The sequence below is a fragment of the Gopherus flavomarginatus genome, chromosome 16 (assembly GCF_025201925.1).
Source record: "Gopherus flavomarginatus isolate rGopFla2 chromosome 16, rGopFla2.mat.asm, whole genome shotgun sequence".
Taxonomy (NCBI): Eukaryota; Metazoa; Chordata; order Testudines; family Testudinidae; genus Gopherus; species Gopherus flavomarginatus.
In genome coordinates, this window is record NC_066632.1 from 27,488,611 (window position 1) to 27,508,158 (window position 19,548).

General features: G+C 40.9%; 2 protein-coding genes across 6 annotated transcripts in view; one reads left to right on the top strand and one right to left on the bottom strand.

Annotated features, from left to right (window-relative positions):
• Nucleotides 1–1,399: 1,399 nt before the first annotated feature.
• On the top strand, nucleotides 1,400–12,155 carry TMPRSS12 (transmembrane serine protease 12). 2 transcript variants are annotated; one of them, XM_050925377.1, is made up of 5 exons: nucleotides 1,400–1,649; nucleotides 3,710–3,908; nucleotides 6,094–6,365; nucleotides 6,547–8,450; nucleotides 10,902–12,155. In XM_050925377.1, exons 1-4 carry the CDS (start codon nucleotides 1,559–1,561, stop codon nucleotides 6,600–6,602), a joined length of 618 nt encoding a protein of 205 aa, XP_050781334.1. In that variant the 5' UTR covers nucleotides 1,400–1,558; the 3' UTR covers nucleotides 6,603–8,450; nucleotides 10,902–12,155. The 2 variants fall into 2 exon arrangements, with proteins under 2 accessions (XP_050781334.1, XP_050781333.1); XM_050925376.1 differs by lacking the exons at nucleotides 6,547–8,450; nucleotides 10,902–12,155 and having other exon boundaries at nucleotides 6,094–6,539.
• A 2,627-nt stretch (nucleotides 12,156–14,782) lies between these two features.
• Nucleotides 14,783–19,548, bottom strand: part of ATF1 (activating transcription factor 1) — a 32,580-nt gene continuing 27,814 nt past the window's right edge. For all 4 annotated transcript variants that reach the window (XM_050925371.1, XM_050925372.1, XM_050925370.1 and 1 more), the window contains one exon: nucleotides 14,783–18,517. In XM_050925371.1, the coding sequence (XP_050781328.1) occupies nucleotides 18,373–18,517 (145 nt within the window). In that variant the 3' untranslated portion in view covers nucleotides 14,783–18,372. The remainder of the gene's footprint in view (nucleotides 18,518–19,548) is intronic.

The following is a 19,548-nucleotide window of genomic DNA, read 5'->3' on the forward strand; positions in this document are numbered from 1 at the left end:
ATTGTGAAACAAGAGTGAAAATAAAGCTTGTGGTGGGAATTGCTTTCTAAAGTCACATCTTTATTTCCACCCTCTATCTTGCTAGCCCTGCTCCTTTCTCTCCCGCCTCGGTTTTACACTAGTAGTTTGCTTTTACTGATCATAGGTTAGTAGGTAGGTACTTGACCGTAATAACAAATAACCTCCACTCAGCTGCAAAAATGTATTGGCTAGAGGATGCAATGTTTTCTAATATTAACCATTTCCTGCTCTTTTCATAACAGTTATCAAGCTATTTTAATACATCCCATGCCATTTAGAGAGCTGAGGTGGTAGTATAATCAATTTAACTATAACTTTGCTACTGCACTGGAATCTTGGAAGATTTTTTAAGTCTGTGTCAAAGTCTACCACTTTGTGTGATATTTTTATATTGTTAATTACCCAACCAGTCACATGAGTCAGAAATTATACTGTGAATCAACACGGACAAAACTGAGGTCTGATGAATACAATTTCTCTTTGGGTGAAATCCTAGCCCTAACAAAGTCAATGGGTTTTTTTCCACTGACTTCAGTGGGGCCAAGAGTTCACCCCCCATCTGCAGCAATAGCACCTTTGTATTATGACTGCAGTAGATCTTATAGGCAAAACAGGAAGCCTTGCTTAGTATTTGGATGGGAGACTAACCACTGAAACCCCTACAAATGGTGCAAGGCTCCGGCAACATGTGTCTCACGACCTTGATCTCTGTTAAGACTTCTTCCTCTTCTATAATTACTGAGAACATTACTGATAAACGTTAACCTGTAGCTACTCTGCCCAGTTCTTGTGATGCATGAATGACTGAAATCCTTATTCCTCTCAGCAGTAGGTATATCTTTGCAAAACAAAAAGATTGGTGTGTTTTGTTCAAAAAAGTTGTGATCCTGTAGCAATGTTATTCTATGATAGAACCATACTGTTTCTCAAAGCGGGAAAAAAGTCACTAGAGTAGCTGATGGAAACAATTTCTTGGAGAAATTAAATTAAAACATGGAATTTTCGAACTGAAAGTGTGTGGTTTGGTTTTGTTACTGGAGAATTATACCTGCATCTTCCTCTCCTGCCCCAGCCATCCACAGAAATCAATTAACTATTGCACCCAATTGCTAAGGCAACCCCCATTCCCTCACACCACACTTCCCTGTAGACCTGCTCTCTCCCAAGCCATCACCACTGTTGCAGCTCCTCCTTTTGTCCCCCTAGACAGCCCCCGGTATCCGCTCCCTTGTTCTCCCTCTACAGACTCAACCCCTCCTTCCCCAAACTGTGCCCCAGGCCCCATCCTATTGTCCGCTCCTCTCCGCCAACCCCACCCAGCCAGAGATGAGATGCCCCTGCCCCTGCCCCTGGCCCTGCCCCTGCCCCTGCCCTGCCATCTCCTCAGGCTCGCTCCCCTCTCCCCTTGGCGCCACGCAGCAGCGCGCGCCCAGGGCATGGCGCCTTCCCCTGGTCACGTGGCCAGCAGCCGCGCGCCGGCAGCCCGGCAATAACCGTTAGACGCGAACCAGCCGCCATTTTGTTTGATCCCCGGACGATGTGGCCGAGTCTCTGTGCCGCCGCCCTCGTGGTGCTGCTGCAAGCGGGCGGCAGCACCGGGAGCCTGGCCCCGAGGAGCTCCACGAGCAGTAAGGTTCCGCGGCTGGGCGTGGCGGCGGCTTGGGCGGGCCGTGCCTCAGGCACCGCGTAGCCGGGACCCGCGCTGCGCATGCCCACGCGGCCCGCTGTTGGAACTACATGTTCCATTACTCTGGTGCGACGCGACGGCGCTTGCGCAGAGAGGACTTCCCCCCCCCATGTCATGGCCCATGAGTCTGTGCGACAAGCTGCCCATGTGTCTCCAGGGCACACCTGACATAGCCCATCAATCATAGAGCCATGCAGGGCATGTGCTGGGAGGGGCTGGTAGGTTTCTTGCTGCCCCTGCCTCCCTTGTGCTGCCTCACGTCTGTCTGGTGCCAGAGTAATACAGATGCAAATAAATCAGGCCATAAAGTATTTGCCTCTTGGCCAGAGTGTGAGGTTGAGTCACCAGAATACCATGGTTCAAGTATGAGGTTGGATGTCGACCGTGTTTCACATGATTGGGAAAAGGATTTCAGCACTCAGGTTCCCACAAGCAGTGCCTATGTGATCACAAGCAGAATTGGAAAGGTTAAGTGGCTGATCAACTCAACCAAGCTTTGCTGCATGCCAGATAAAGGAACCTGAAGGATAAACTCTTGAGGGGAGGGATAGCTCCATGGTTTGAGCATTGGCCTGCTAAACCCAAGGTTGTAAATTCAGTCCTGGAGGGGGCCATTTAGGAATCTGGGGCAAAAATTGGTCCTGTTAGTGAAGGCAGGGGGCTGGACTCAATGACCTTTCAAGGTCCCTTCCAGTTCTAGGAGATAGGTATATCTCCTATTATTATTTATTATTATTAGAGTCAAACTCTGTGTTTTGGATCCCAGTGATCTGGATGAAGTGTTCTCCCAGAACCAAAGTATTCTCAATAAGCTGAGTTGAAAAGGTCTTGGCGGGAATCCCAACATATGCTGATAGCCCCTTACATTCGGTGATGTTGGAACAATTTGTATAGTAGGGGTGCTGAGAGCCATTGAACTAAACTGTCAATCATGTATATGATAGAAACCACTTCAAGCCAGGGGCTTTTGCCACACCCCCAACACCCTGGGTCCAGGACCTATGCTTTTTACTTTTGGTATCTGTATGGGAAAGAAGGCTGGTTTAGTGGTTAGGGTGCTAGCCTGGGCCATTCAAATCCTAGGTTAAATTCCTTGCTGTGTCACAGGCTTCATGTGTGATCCACAAGTCACTTAGGGAGCTGAGACACAAGAGACTAGCTGTAAAATGGGGAGAATAGTGCTTCCCTATCTCATGGGTGTTGTATCTGAGCACTGTAATGGATTTAGCATCACAGTGGTCATGGGGGGCCACATCAATACCTAAGATAGATCGGTATCCTGGGTAGCTGACTCCGTAAGCCAAGCTTGAAGTTAACTCCAAATACATGATAAAATGCTTCATCACCAGTGTAAATACTGTGAGTACAGAAGGCAGGAATGTCCTGTTTAGAGTAGGGAACTGGAAATGCAGATAAGCTGGATTCTGTTGCCAGTTTTGCTGCTGACCTGCTATGTTATGTTGTTTACCCTACCTCAGATAATACTATGCACCCTTTGTAAAGTTCTTTGAAGACCTTGGACATCAATACAAAGTATAATGTTAAAAGTCACTGTTAAATAATTTCAAAATTATTGCATAACTTTAAAGAAGAGTTTGCACTATTTTTATTCATACTTTTTAATTAAATGTTGGTACAGTCACATTATATAAGCACAATATCATATAAGATGCCACTACAATACATACTTTTGTGCAACTTTCCATACATTTCTTAGAGGCAGTTAGTCCCTGATTCAGCAACACACTTGAGCACATACTTATCTTCAACCACTTGCTTAAAGTGAGCCCTATTCAGCAAAGCACTTAAACATAGATGAAGTAATGGACTTAAGCACACACACAAGCACTTTGCTGAACCCGGGCTCTAAATGGGAATGCAAAAAATAGTTGTAATAACATTGGTAAACCTTTTGTAAAACCCATGCACAAAACACTAAAAATGCACAAAATCTTCATATTGCAATGTGAACAATGTAACTGATGGTGTTTTGTTTTATAGCCTGTGGAGAGCGGGTACTGGTGGATATGATATCAGGACCTCGAATCGTAGGTGGACATGATGCACAGCTCGGAGCATGGCCGTGGCAAGTTAGTCTCCAAGTTTACCAATATGGTGTAGGATTTAAACATCTGTGCGGTGGATCTTTGGTTAATGAGTATTCAGTACTGACAGCAGCACATTGTGTTAGACGACAAATGTATGTATTAAATTTTAATACTCTAATACTCCGTTAACTTAAGTATGAGAACGGTATAATTGACCAGAAACACATCACCTGTAACTCCCATAGCGTAATTTTAAATATCAGCATTATCTTTGAGCAAAATGGAGGACCAGATACTACAGTGGAAATCAGTAGGAGTTTTGCTAGACTGCATGGATTGGGTTCTAAGATTGTAGAACAATTACTGAGGAGTGAACACCTGACTCCTGTGTCCCAATATTCCCTAGTGTTGGCATCCACTCTGTCTCGGAGGAACCACTTAAAACATTCTGTGCAACTTAAGGTCATCAGTTGCCCTCCACCAGAGGGTCTGTAACTAGAGTAATTGTGTCTGGAGGTCTCTGCATCCCCAGCCTGGCTGGGTCTGAGGGCTCCACATCAATAGTGCCAACACAGAGGGCAGGCTTAGGAGTGGACTGAGGTTTTAGGACAAAAATTTTCAGGTTTTTGACTAAACATTTTAATTTTTTCCAGGAATATTTTTTTCCCAGTCAGCTTTACTGTTCAGTAATCTTATACTGCTGTCATAAACAGATGGTTAAGGATTACTGTCTCTTTTACCTGTAAAGGGTTAAGAAGCTCAGTGAACCTGGCTGACACCTGACCATAGGACCAATGGGGGGACAAGATACTTTCAAATCTTGGTGGAGGGAAGTCTTTGTTTGTGCTGTTTGTTTTGTTTGTTGTTTGCTTTCGGGACTGAGAGGGACAAGACGTACACCCAGATTTCCCAATCTTTCTGAATCAGTCTTTCATGTTTCAAAATATTAAGTAGTAGCCAGGAAAGGCGGATTAGTCTTACGTTTGTTTTCTTAACTTGTAAATGTGTCTTTTTGCTGGAAGGATTTTTACCTCCGTTTGCTGTAACTTTGAATCTCAGGCTGGTGGAGAGGAGTCCCGCTAGTCTATATGAATCTGAGTACCCTGTAAAGCATTTTCCATCCTGATTTTACAGAGATAATTTTTACCTTTTCTTTCTTTAATTAAAAGCTTTCTCTTTAAGAACCTGATTGTTTTTTCCCTTGTTTTAGAATCCAAGGGCTTGAGTCTAAACTCACCAGGGATTGGTGGGAGGAAAGGAAGGGGGAGGGTTAATTCCTCTTTGTTTTAAGATCCAAGGAGTTTGGATCTGTGTAGCCTCTCAGGGCAACCCAGGGAGGGGAGAGTCTGTGGGGGAAGAAGAGGGGGATGGTTAATTTCTCCTTGTTTTAAGAGCCAAGGGGTTTGGGTCTTGGGTTCCCCAGGGAAGGTTTTGGGGGGAACAGAAGTGTGCCAGACACAGACTTCTGGCTGGTGGCAGTGTACCAAATTTAAGCTGGTAATTAAGCTTAAAAGTGATCATGCAGGTCCCCACTTTTTGGACGCTAAAGTTCAAAGTGGGGGAAAAAACCTTGACAACTGCACTAGCAAAATGTTGCAATATTTGGGTAGCAAACATTGGAGCGGATTTTTCAGTTTTTCTAAAGTAAGCACTACTTCATCTCTTTTATTCTACTAGGCTGTAAAACCTTTATTTAGAAAATGCTGAGAGACTATTAGAGACTAAACTTTCATTTTACAGTACAGTAATAAACCCCTCCAAAGAGGCTTATTAATCTACTGACACATCCTTAGACAGGCCCCCAGAGCAACCTTAGGTTACAACGTGTACCTCTCCAGCGCCAGAGCAGCCCAGAATCTGGGAGGTGCAACGACAGCTTAAGGCCACTTCTGCTTCTCCCTGACTCTGAGTACTGAGCTGCACCTCTTAGAATCTCACATCTAGACTTCTTCATTAGAGATCCTGTTTCTTTATTGTCAGGATTCCATACTTCTTTCACTGAGCATTCAACATTTCTATAAAAACATTATCCGTCTGGATCTTTTCTCCTAAAAAACTCACTGCTGAGCTCCGCAGGCGTAGCTGGGCAGCCAAATTGGAATATTAATTGAAAATATTGATCTGGATTTGCCTTGCCAAATATGAGGCAATCTGTGTTCTCAGTTCAGCTATCTCTGTCATGAACTTGTCCCAAAAATATTTAATATGGGATTTTTAAAGCATGTTGTCAAATGTGCGTAAGCTGCCAACAAAACAAAACAGATTTTAAAGAATGCAAGCAAGTAATTTATTTATTGTACCACAGATGTAAGAAATGAATTGTTGATTCTCTTTTAGGGACCCATACTACTGGAGGGTTGTGATTGGCCTTCATGATATTTCCAGACCTGAGAGACATACTGTGAAACATAGTGTTAGAGAGATTATTGTCCATTCAGAATTCCGGATAGAGACGTTTGAAAATGATATTGCATTATTTAAACTATATAAATCTGTAAGCTACAATGACTATATTCAGCCCATCTGCTTACCCTTTGTTCACATTCATCTAAACATCAACAACCAAACAAAGTGCTTCATAAGTGGTTGGGGTAGTATTTCAGAGAAAGGTAAATATTTGCTTCCTTTTTTGTTTGTTTTTTTTATTAAACTAACTGGTGATCCAAGAAATAGCTGATTTCAAGTAATGCAAGCTTACTTGCTGTGAGGGCATTATTTAAATGATGTGGTTTTGTTTTGAGCTTCAAGAGTAGCTTTTTTGAAACCATCTTTTTGGCATTTCTTTCCTAGATACTGCTGCCATTCATGCTCTCCTTGGCTTTATTCCAAATGCATCCTCCTTTTAATTACAAAAACCATGATGTATTCTACTGCTTTTGTTTTATCCAGAGAAAGAAAGAATTTGATGTAGCATGAAAGTGTTATTACCTGGAATAACAATAGCATTAAAACCCTACCTATGGGCCTCAGTTTATTAGGATTAGGAATGATTTTTTTTTTTTTTTTTTTGGTAAAAAGTCAAAATGAAGAGAAGAGTATTTTTCAGTGCAACTGAGCCCTCTTAAAGGAATCAGCTGTTTAGCACAAAACTTGATTGCTTAAAGTGCAGTTCTGCTAACATTGTGAAATTCTGTGTTCAGTGTTTTCATATACAATTTTCAGTTTACAAGTAAAAAGTTTTTTCTACTCAGCAGCAGCTCAAACTGACAAAAAAGTCTGAAAGTCAAGCTGGGTTCAAATTTCCATGTACATAACCTGTAAATCATTCTGCAAGTCAAATTCAGTTATACTCCCACTGAAGGCAACCTAGGGCTGAAGAAGTGTAACTGAGGGCATAGTTTGGCCTGTAGTCTTTAGTCCAGGGATAACGGAATAGAGGGAAGAACTAAACTTGACTTTTAGACTCTTGTTTCAGTTCCCAGACATTAGCACTTAGAAAAAATGTTATACTTAGCAACAATAAATTAGATATAGAAAGATTGAGACTATGTAGGGCTCCAAATGAGTAGCGGGGCTGTCCGATCTGCACGGAATTCTCTTCTCTCCTGTCTAAACGCCAGTGAGCACAGACTCAGTATGTACAGGTAGTAACTTTCATAGTAGAGCTGTCTCCCTAAGGGAAGATACAAGGGCATCTGGGGTCAGATGAGGCTGTGGGACACAACATGGCCCCTGCACTTTGAAAGTGTTTAGCTCTAAGTACTAGTATCTCACATGTTTCTTCAGAATCAGAAAGGCAGATGTGTCAAATAACACCTCCACCCTGATCCTGCAATGACTTATGTATGTTGTCACAACCATGGTAAAAATCCCCCTGCTGGACACACCAGGCTACTGTCTTTGGATTCCAGGCCCATATGCTTTTAAGCTTCCTGAAACTGATCAGAATCCAGGCCCTACCTCTTCAGGCCTACACATAGGATATAAATCCTCCGTTTCACATCGCTTCTGAGCTGAATGCCCGGTCTAACTGCATCTCCTCCAGGACTAGTGTCATCTCCCCCAGACTCCCCAGTAGCTTACCACACACTTTTCCAGAGTTCCACCTTGTAGGAAATGCTGGCTTACAGTTTACCTCTTCAGGGACATGATAGTGGAAGCAAATAGACCCATTAGATAGCACAAGACAAGAACTATATAGATCCAGACTAAACAATAGAACACCTGTACACCATTCCCTGCCTCATGTTAGTTCATTCTGAGTCTCTGTTTTTTCTAAAACCCATCGCTAAAACCTTTTCTTTTAATTCTGCTTTTGGGGAAATTCCACTCCTTCAGACCCCAGACCGCTGCAGAGAAGTTAGAGAAAACTGGTTCTCCTAGCTTCAGCCAGCCCATTGGCCCATTTGAATGGGCAACCATCGCGATTTAAAGACTCTCCTCCATCTTAAAACCAAATAGTATTCATAAACTCTGCATAGACAGATTCCCCAAATTGTCACATGTTCTTAATTTTCAGCAGGAGTAGTCTCACTGAACTGAAAAATATGTGCACAAAAATGCTACAGTTATAGTAGCAAAATGTTCCATCTTCTCTATGTTCCGTTACAGGTGAAGGCTCACCTATATTACAAGAAGCTCAAGTAGACATTGTTCCTTCTGATATTTGTAATGGTTTTGAATGGTATGAAGGAATGGTTAATAATAATATGTTTTGTGCTGGCTTTGAATCTGGAGGTATCGATAGCTGTCAGGTAAGACTGGAATTTCTGTTTGTAGATGTACTGTACTGTCCTAACCTGCCGCCATGGAAATTTGAAGTCAAAACTCTCATTGGCTTCATTGGGACCAGGATTTGGGCATTAATACAGTAAACAGAAAACAAAGGTCAAGTCAGAAGAGAGAAAGGCATCAGAGAAAAAAGAGGAAAGAATGATTTTAGAGAAAAATAATCTGAATTTTAAAAGAGTGATACACAGTAGAAGGAAAGCCCAGGTTAACAGAAAGAAGGAAGAACAAAAACAAGACAGATTGTTTGTTTATGCAGTGCTTGACACAAAGATTACAATAAAATACAAAAGGTATTATTTATATGTATATATAAGTAATATTTATCTGTATATATATATATGCACACACTGTGCGTATATGTATATTAAACCTCTATCACGATAGAACGTGTCCCGATATAACACACATTTGGATATAACGTGGTAAAGCAGCGGGGAGCCCTTTAAAGTGCCACCCAAGCCCCCTGCTTTACCACGTTATATCCAAATTTGTGTGGAGCCCCGGGCCCTTTAAATCACCGCCCGAGCCCCACTGCCAGAGCTCCAGCAGTGATTTAAAGGGACCAGGGTTCTCCACAGCAGCTGGAGCACCGGGCCCTTTAAATCCCCGCCAGGGCTCTGGCAGCCTGGCTTGGGCAGTGATTTAAAGGGCCCAGGGTCTCACCTATAAGGCAGTGAGATTTTTTGGCCTCCGAGGACCACGTTATATTGGGGTAGAGGTATATATAAAAATAAAATCAAAATCTGGAACCATTTCCAAGTTCAACTTGGAAATGGTCCCTGATTTTGATTGTAATTTTTGTATATTATATTATTGAAGATTGAGACATCAGAGGGCAGAAAAGAACTGCCTCGGCTTTGGTCACCCCCCTCCCCAAACAACTGTGAGTGAAATTAACAAGGATGCCAGAAATAGCCCCTAATTCCTGGTTCAGACTGCAGAGAAAACAGCTAAGTTTTAACTGTTCCTATGCAGGCAGCAGGCTACCTGGGGAGGCTTCTCCCTCAGCCAGTCCCCCTGGTCCCTGCTACAAACTAGAGGGGAGCCACTGCAGCCCCTGCTGAGTGGGGGGGGGGGGGTCGGAACGCAGAGCCTAGCCACCTCGGGCAGCCTGGCTGGAGGAGGAGAGGGAGAGAAACAAGAAACAAATGTGACAGAGTTTTTCCTTTCCAAGCTTTTATTAGCTTTGAGTTTGAACTTTTTGTTATGCAGCCAAAAGAGGTGAAAGTACGGAATGCTCCACTTATTTGCCGGTACACTACTGCACTTTTTTTTACTGGTACTCTGTAGGGGGCCATACCGGCTTACTTTCACCTATGACTGTGTGTAGTGATGATTTTCACAATGGCATTGCCCAGATGTTTTAAAGTCTTAATACTATGATTTTGGCATCAAACTGATAAAATTTCATAATTGTATGCAGTGTTGTAGCTGAGCTGATCGCAGGATATTAGGGAGACAAGACGGGTGAGGTAATATCTTTTATAGGACCAGCTTCTGAGAGAGACAAGCTTTCAGAGCTACACAGAGCTCTTAGATGAAGAACTTTGTGTAGCTCAAATGTGTCACCAACAGAAGTTGGTACAATAAAAGATATTACCTCACCCACCTTGTCTCTCTAGCATTTTGGTCAATTTCACGGTCATAAGATTTTTAAAATCATAAATTTAACTTTCAGATACTTAAATGTGAAATTTCATGGTGTGACCATGGGGGTCTGAAACCAAAAGGAAGTCATGGTGGGAAGAGGGGTGTCATGGTATTGCCACACTTACTTCTTTGCTGGCACTGGCTTCAGAGCTGGGCACCAGAGATCTGCAGCTACTGGCTGGGCACTCGGCTCTGAAGGCAACACTACTGCCAACAGCAGTGCAGAAGTGAGAGTGGCATGGTGTGGGGGGAGGATCCTCACTTTTTGGGAGGGCAGGGCTGGCCTTATGGTGGCCCAGCTGCAAGAAGTAGTGCAGAAATGAGGATGGCATTGTATGGTACTGCTATCTTTACTGCTGTGGCGCTGCCTTCAGAGCTGGGTTCTGACAGCAGCCGTCACTTTCCAGCTACCCAGCTCTCAAGGCAACACAGAAGTAAAGGTGGCAATATCGCAACCCCCCCCCAATAGTCTTGAGACCCCTCATGCCCCATTTTTGGTTTGGGACCACCAGTTTGAGAAGTGCTAGTCTCCCCTGTGAAATCTGTATAGTAGAGGGTACAGGTACGCAAAAGACCAGATTTCAGGGTCTATGATGCGTTTTTCACAGTTGTGAATTTGGTAGGGCCCTACTTATTTCTTTTCTCCACACCAGTCATGATTTTATAGATCTCGCTCATATGCCACCTTAGTCGTCTCTTTTCCAAGCTGAGAAGTCCCAGTCTTATGGAGGATACTTACTGTCCTGGTCTGTTTACATTGCAAGCGTTATGTAACCAGCTCTCCATATGGAATACACAGCATGCAGCTTTGTACAATGACAGTACCTCTCCACAGAACAGATTACGATTCACTTCATGCCATAACTGATACAATGGACCTGGAAGACTTTACTATAAAACTTAACAATCAAAGGACCATATAAGTAATAAGATGTACCACATAAGGTAGAAGCTGAAGAATGGTCTTATTTACTGCTTCAGTGAAGAAGGTGCATTTCACTTGATTTGATTCATGCTAGTTTTACCATCGGTATTCAAGTCAAAGGGCATTAACTTGCAAAGGACTTTAAGGTTTGGGCCTTACCGTGTAGATATTGGGCCCATTAATATGAAAGACAAGTAGTTTATTTTCTGTGATTAAAGATGACAATGTATTCACAAGTATTCTGTCTACCATTCTCTCTCTCTTCTTCGGCAATCTTCCTTTGAACAGGTGATTTGGGAATTGATAGGCAGATTATGAGCCATTACTATTTATACAGTGGAACTCAGCACTTATTTGCATATATGCATAATTTAGATAGATAACTGAATTTAAATAGTTATTAATTTGTAGATATGTAGCTTTAGAGTGATCTGAATGCTAGACTGTAGACCTGCGGAGGAGATAAATGTTTAAGAACTTTAGTAATAGAGACTATAAGAAACCTACTGTAGGTATGATAGTCTGACCTGTGTAACAGACCCAGGCCAGTGGGGTGCAGGAGTCTGGTAGAGGGCAAATATACTGGTCACTGGGTGAGTAGTTTTCTGTTCCCTGAGTGACCAGAGCAGGGGATGCACTAGAGTAATCAGGAACTTGCTAGAACCAGTTAAGGCAGACAGGCTGATTAGAACACCTGCAGCCAATCAAGGCAGGCTAATCAGGGCACCTGGGTTTTAAAAGAAGCTCTCTCCAGTCAAATGGGGAGGAGCCAGAGGAGAGGAAGTGTGTGAGAGGAGCTGACTGTATGCTGCTGGAGGACTATGGAGTACAAGCGTTATCAGACAGCAGGAGGAAGGTCCTGTGGTGAGGATAAAGAAGGTGTTTGGAGGAGGCCTTGGGGAAGTAGCCCAGGGAGGTGTAGCTGTCACATGAGGCACTATAGACAGCTGCAAATCCATAGGGCCCTGGGCTGGAACCTGGAGTAGAGGGTGGGCCCTGGTTCCCCCCCAACTCCTAATCAGACACAGGCGGAGTTGATCCAGACTGTGGGGGAGATCACTGAGGTGAGCAAATCTGCCAATAAGCTCAGGACCCACCAGGATGAAGTTCAATAAAGATAAATGCAAAGTGCTCCACTTAGGAAGGAACAATCAGTTTCACACATACAGAATGGGAAGAGACTGTCTAGGAAGGAGTATGGCAGAAAGAGATCTAGGGGTCATAGTGGACCACAAGCTTAATATGAGTCAACAGTGTGATACTGTTACAAAAAAAGCAAACGTGATTCTGGGATGCATTAACAGGTGTGTTGTAAACAAGACACGAGAAGTCATTCTTCCGCTTTACTCTGCGCTAGTTAGGCCTCAGCTGGAGTATTGTGTCCAGTTCTGGGCACCGCATTTCAAGAAAGATGTGGAGAAATTGGAGAGGGTCCAGAGAAGAGCAACAAGAATGATTAAAGGTCTTGAGAACATGACCTATGAAGGAAGGCTGAAGGAATTGGGTTTGTTTAGTTTGGAAAAGAGAAGACTGAGAGGGGACATGATAGCAGTTTTCAGGTATCTAAAAGGGTGTCATCAGGAGGAGGGAGAAAACTTGTTCACCTTAGCCTCCAATGATAGAAAAAGAAGCAATGGGCTTAAACTGCAGCAAGGGAGATTTAGGTTGGACATTAGGAAAAAGTTCCTAACTGTCAGGGTAGTTAAACACTGGAATAGATTGCCTAGGGAAGTTGTGGAATCTCCATCTCTGGAGATATTTAAGAGTAGGTTAGATAAATGTCTATCAGGGATGGTCTAGACAGTATTTGGTCCTGCCATGAGGGCAGGGGACTGGACTCGATGACCTCTCGAGGTCCCTTCCAGTCCTAGAGTCTGAGTCTATAAGGTAGAGGAGTAACTTTGTCACACCTGCTTAAGGTTACCTGATGCAAACTTATTGTGATTCATCCATATATTTTGGAAATAAATGTTTTCTTTTTAACATTAGTAAGTGTTAAGTAATTATAATCTTAATTCTAATGTCTGTGCCTTAGAATTTCATAACACTAGAAATAACTGTGCAGGGGGGTGTCATTTTTTTCTTGTTAGGGAGATAGCGGTGGACCATTAGTGTGCTGTCACCTGGATACCAGCAAATATTATCTGATAGGGATTACCAGTTTTGGATTTGGATGCGGCCGACCCAAACTTCCTGGGATCTATGTACGTGTGTCTCGATATAGAAGGTGGATAAAAGCTCGCCTTTTGCTGGCTAGCAAAGCCACCAGGACCCTGAGCATTACACTTGCTCTGATTCTCTTGACTGTGGGATGGACACACACATCATTTGGTTACACTAGAGACTTCAGGGGCTTCTCTGAGATTGCCGCATGAACAGGCAGCCACGCATGATTTTTATGAATAAGTATCCTTAATGAATGTGTGTAAATGCTACTTGTTTAGTAAAAGGCATGTGTTTTTTTTCGTCTAACTCACCTATGTACACAGCCTGTAATAAAGCATTTTTTGAACTATCATCACTGGTATCATAAGTAAAAACGATGCACAATAGAGAAAGATATTGTACAATTGCATTAGTATATTCTGTGGGGCTTGAACTTTACAAACATGATGAAAACCAGCCTGTTTTCTAGAATGTTGTTACAAGGTTATAGTTGTTCGTTAAATAAAGGACCAATAAAGAAAATGTGCATAACAGTGGTTAGCTGGCACAGCATAGCGGTCCCTTTTTTAAGGTAAAGCAGAAAATGTATAATTTAAGCAAATCATACTGTGTATTCTATTCTAGGCTTAAAGGGACATTGTAATGTAAATGATTTTTCAATACTGTAACATCTTAGGATCTTTAAAATAAAATGTATTATCCACCCAGATTGATACAGATTTTGTTTGCGGAAAAAACAATTTAACTGTTTCATGCCCTGGAATGTTTGTGCACCAGAATAGTCTTGTCAGTAGAATTCTGTAGAAATGGTTTGGGGTTAAAAGGACACCCCCATCACCTTGAAATCTAGCTAATAAAAATTGTTCAAAGTAGTTTCAGGTAAATACATATGCCCAAGTCCCCTAAAAGTGTGTGTGGTTTTACAATCATACCTTTCTGTTTTGTTGTCTGAGGGTACGTCTTCACTACCAGCTGTAGCAGCGGGTAGCAACCAGTTTCTCAGGGATCGATATATCGTCTCATCTAGACGCGATATATCGATCCCCGAACGCGCTCCTGTCGACTCCGGAACTCCACCAACGTGAACGGCGGTAGCGGAGTCGACGGGGGAGCTGCGGACATCGATCCCGTGCCGTGAGGACAGTAGGTAATTCGATCTAAGATACTTCAGCTACATTATTCACGTAGCTGAAGTTGCATATCTTAGATTGATCCTCTCCCCTAGTGTAGACCAGCCCTGTGACTGACACAAACAGGGTAATGTTTAACAGCCTCTGCAGTAGGAACAGTCCAGCTTCCAAGGGGACTTCACCTGTTTCCACCTGTGTGGTCCACTCCAAGCATGCCTAATCAGGCCTCTAGCTGTCACCTGTCTCTAGGCAGGGACCCTTGTCCCACCCCCTTCTTATTGGGGGGTTTAGGGCTGCAAACTCCCATCATACACTGCCATATTCCCAGCAAGTCAGTCTGCCTAAAGGCCAGCACCTGGGCTGTGCCTTCTCTCTGAGGACGGTGACAGCATTTTTACCAGGTACCACGCAGCTCTTTCTCAGCAGAGTACATTTATTGTAAGAACAAAAGAGCATACAGAGGAAACACGTACAAACGCATAATAGTTCCTGTATGTATGTTAAAACCTTACCAAAGGTCACCCATCAGTTTTATGGGGCCCTCGTAAGCCAAAGTCTTTCCAGCTCCTCCATGAGGGTTGTGGTCTCTTTTACACAGAAGGTTCTGTTTGCTGAATCAAAGTGAACGCCCAGAGTCAGCTCAAACTCAGCTTTTTATACAAAAGCCATGTCTCTGAGTATCTCTCTGGAAAACCCAGTTTTAATCAATATATCCAAACTTCCCATGGGGTGGTGGTTCTCTGGAGTTGCTTACAATCCCCAGGATAATTACCCTCCAGTTTTTAGTTCCTGGAGGAGCTGTGATAACTCTCCCCCATGGAGTAGAACACAATAAGACAAAACCATTCATAAATTCAATACAGTGGTTCCCCAAAGATACTGAAAAGGGTTGCAGTATCTGTGACAGGAACTATGCAAAAAGTATACAGAAAACAAAAATAATTTTTTTTCCCAATCTTTCAATTACAGTAATTGTAGGTGTTGATTTTTAACAACAGTAGGTCGGGTGTTTACAGATAGAAGGAAATTGTTAAAGTTAACTTGTGCACCCTCTTCTGGATCACTAACAGCAGAGCATACAGTATTTTCTAGTTTTAGGTAGCTGTTGAGGTTTGTTATTAAAAAAAAAAAAAAAAAAAAGCTGGACCACAGAAGAAACTCTCTACATCATGATTTTAAGACTGATTAAATTTTGGACCAAAGTTACTCAGCAGCAGCCCTTTAACTAAATAAGTTGTGATTCAATAAGTGAGGAACATTAGAATTGTATTTTGGGGTCTTTATTACTGAGGTCAAGAGTTGCAAGCACCTATTTGTTTCAACAAGTCTTTACAATTCATATGATGTATGTAGCTATGGAGGTAACCAGACCAATAGTATTCAGTGTTAAACCCTTTCCAAAATAAATTCCTTCTGAAAAGTAATCACTCAAGGAACAAACCAATATGACCACTTCATACTTCCACGATAAAGAATATACCTATACTGCTTCTTCCCAAACCCTACTACATCAATAGAATAAAATTGACTGATGTTTTTCTCTCTGGTAATAATAAAAGTCATTCAGCTGCAAAACAAAGCAGGAATCAGTTACTATTTTTTGTACTGTAATGATACTTGCCAATTGTTTCATTTAAAAAAAATCCTTTATCACAAAAGAAGAAATTTAAAAAAGAACAGCAATGGTACAGAGTTGGGAGCAAAATACCACAAATAAGAGTTTCAAGTTAATTTAATTTACAGGAAAGCCATGATTAAAGCTTCAATATTGACGGTCCGAGTCTGCCTGCAGACCACCGAGTCTGTCTCCCTTTGAAGTTACTGAGAGTAGTGCATACATATTCAGTGGCAGAGTCTGACCAAAGAGCCCAGTCCTGTTGAGGTGGTCATTATCCTGAACTCCCACTGACCTTAATGGAAGTTTTGAGGCACTCAGAACCTCCTAGGATGTCATCTTTACCCAAGCAGGGTTGAGCGCCAAGCATGCAAGTTTTTCTAGTGCTGGGCAACAAATGCATTTTAAACATTTTATAAAGATTTTTGACATGAGTAGGAATTCTAATGTATATTTCAGTTCTATTTAAAGTAACTTTACAGCAAACAATATCCCATAATAGCCACATATGTTATATTAAACTTTACAAATACAAAATATTTATCTAACCCACTAACAACTCCATTGTGGAATTCAGAGTCTGACGGCTTGGTAGGAAGCGCAATATATATAGTAGACTAATAAAATAAATGGTGATAGACCTTATATAAACAACATACAAGGAGAGCAAATACATTTTTAAATTTCATTCAGGACTGAGCTAGCACAACTCACTGATGTCCTTACCACATTTTAGTAACATAGATCATGGCACAATGCCCATTGAAATAATGGAAGCAGGATCCAATCCTAACTACAGAAAATAGCATATTCACTGTTCATGTAATAACCATGGTCACATAATATTTTATTTATATTCGAGTCCTGATCATGTCAAACAACCTTTAACTTTTACTTTAAAGAAACAAGTCAAAATGATACATACTAGAATCCCCAATAGTATTTTTGCAGTAAATTCAAGCACGTGCTGTTTCTACTGAATATGGAAAAAAAATGCTAACTGTTTCTTTTTCCCCAACAATATTCCTTAGGATTTATTTTTAAGGTCAGTTGCTTACAGAAACAAAAGTAATCCAAAATATTTTCTGCTCCAAAGAGAATCTAATTTTACTTTGTGCTAACCCATAAAAATATATAATCAATAATCAGACACAAAATATCTATTTGTTTACTAAAAGGAACTGTATAAAACTGTTAAAATATGCATATAAACTCCATTTTAGAATTTGTAAAGGTAATAGTTTACTTATAAAAATATACCAGCCATTAACTATTTTCAATAGAGTATTTTCTTACAAAGATGGAATAACTTCACAAAATATTGCCTACCTTACAAAATTAGTCTGGTAATTGTGCACTTTTATTTTTTTAATGTATAAACCCTATATTAGAACTGTATTAAACCCTTTGGTATGTATCTTTAGCTTTTTATTTTACTGTGTCTTTTTTTTGGTCTGTAAACTTTTTAATTAAGCATAGTATGATCTCCAAACAGAATAAGCAATGCATGTTCAGTTGTATATATAATCAGCACACAATTTATTTTTCAATTATAGTTTATCACACCCAGTAACCACGAACAAAGCTATTTAAAAAGCATTCTCTGACAACTTTTGTTCAGCTACACCCATTCTACCAAACTGCTGGTTTAAAGTAACTGAATGTGTTGAATACTCTTCAGAAGTCAACATCTTATTCATGTGCCTTCGACATCTTTCAGGGTTAGGCCTGAAAAATAATTTTCCCATTGCCTTCTGCAAAACCTCTCCAACTTTGATAAACACAGCAAACATTTTACAAAAAAACCCAAAACAAAACAACCCCCCCACCTTTAAACAGATTGCCAGCTGAGAAAAGTAAACATAATTTATACTTTTAGCAAAGTATTAGCTTCTTTTTTACCTGTAAGTTAGAATTTACAGGTTGAAATAAAAATATTTACATACAAATAACTGAAAGAAAAAGATAAGGATCAAAGAACAAAAGAAATTAAAACCTATACTGGTTATATTTGTTGCTAATAATTTTCAACTAATGGCAAGGATTCCATCTCATCCACATTTTAACCGTAATCACATATTACTGCTGTTACCAAATTAATTTGTAGTTCAGGAAATTCAAATCACTTGTCTGATAAAATGTGCATGTCCTTTTATTGCCGATGTAGCCTTGATTTTAATGATGTTTCCAGTTCTGCCAGCAGTTTTGTTGAGGTTTTCTTGTTTCCTTTTTGTAGTTTGTCATTAACATGTTGTAAATAAAATCTTTATAGTCTTTAAGTCGTGAAATCTAGGTAGAAAAGTTTCATTTTTGACCTTTCATTTAATTTTAAAAAATTCGGTATAAAAAAATTCCCCATGGAAATTTAGACAGTCCACAAAAAGTTGTGCCTCCTTTTCTTACACATTTTTATGGCAGTAAAGATCTTTCAAAGTTTTTAGCTCTTCAATTAGAGTTTTGTTTTGATTTTCCAGGACCGCAACTCGATTTTCCAGACATTTAACATATTCTTTCTTCTTTCTACGGCATTCTCGAGCAGCTTCCCTGAAATCAAAAGGCGCAAGTGTCAATTACTGTATATCATGAGGTGTTCAGTCACATGTTTTGCTTTGACTACTGACTCCATCTGACGCTACCACTCACACCTGGGGAGGAGATCTTTACAGAAAATGAATTTTTCTGTTCACCTCACATGAAAGCATTGACTGGTCAAAGAAAATGATCAAAACAAAGCAAAACACCCTAAACATTTTGTTTTTCTACAGTTAATGGCCTTTTCACTAAGAGCATCAGAAACTTTACACAGTTTGTTCTATGAGAAACCAAAAATACAGCCTTGGTCAAAAATCATTTGTTTCCAGAAAGTTCTGGGTCTCATGTTTCTCAAGAATTAAATGACATACACTACCCTAAATAATGAACACAGATGGCAATGGAAGTTTCACTGTAGAGCAAACAGATTGAAGGAAACATGTCAATATATATGCAGAAAGAAAATTAAAATGAGACATCTATATACACACAAGAGTAGTCTGAATTGAATATTTAAAAAACTTAAGGTTAGGATACTCATAAAAAAAGAGGGTTTATTTACTTAAAGGCATTAGCAAAGCAAATTTAAAAACTACAGGGCAGTTCAAGGAATGTGTGAAATATTTGGTTAAACAAAAACTGGTCAGCTTACAGGGAAAAGAGTTCACATTTTTTCCCAATTTTTCTGGGACAAAATCTTTAATACATTTGGGTCTAGCGTTCTGACATTTTCTAGTGACACTGGGTGTAGGATAAATAATACATAGGTGACACAATTACTAAAAGTATGTGGGATTCAGAATTTTGATACATAATTCTAGTTTTTGCTAAATATCAAGGAATACTGTCAACTTGAAACCAAGAAAAACATGAGAGAGACAAGGTGGATGCATCTTTTATTGGACCATCTTCTGCTGGTGAGAGAGACAAGCTTTTGAGCTACACAGAGCTCTTTTTCAGGTCTGGGAACTAACCTATAGTTACTTATCTTGTCTCCCTAATATCCTGGGACTGATATGGCTGTAACAACACTGCATTGTTAA

Bases quoted from the DNA above. Each gene is read 5' to 3' on its own strand.
- TMPRSS12 (XM_050925376.1), top strand. From the start codon at position 1,559: ATGTGGCCGAGTCTCTGTGCCGCCGCCCTCGTGGTGCTGCTGCAAGCG. The intron at 1,650-3,709 runs GTAAGGTTCCGC...TTTGTTTTATAG, and splicing joins CCCGAGGAGCTCCACGAGCA to CCTGTGGAGAGCGGGTACTG. The intron at 3,909-6,093 runs GTATGTATTAAA...ATTCTCTTTTAG, and splicing joins CATTGTGTTAGACGACAAAT to GGACCCATACTACTGGAGGG.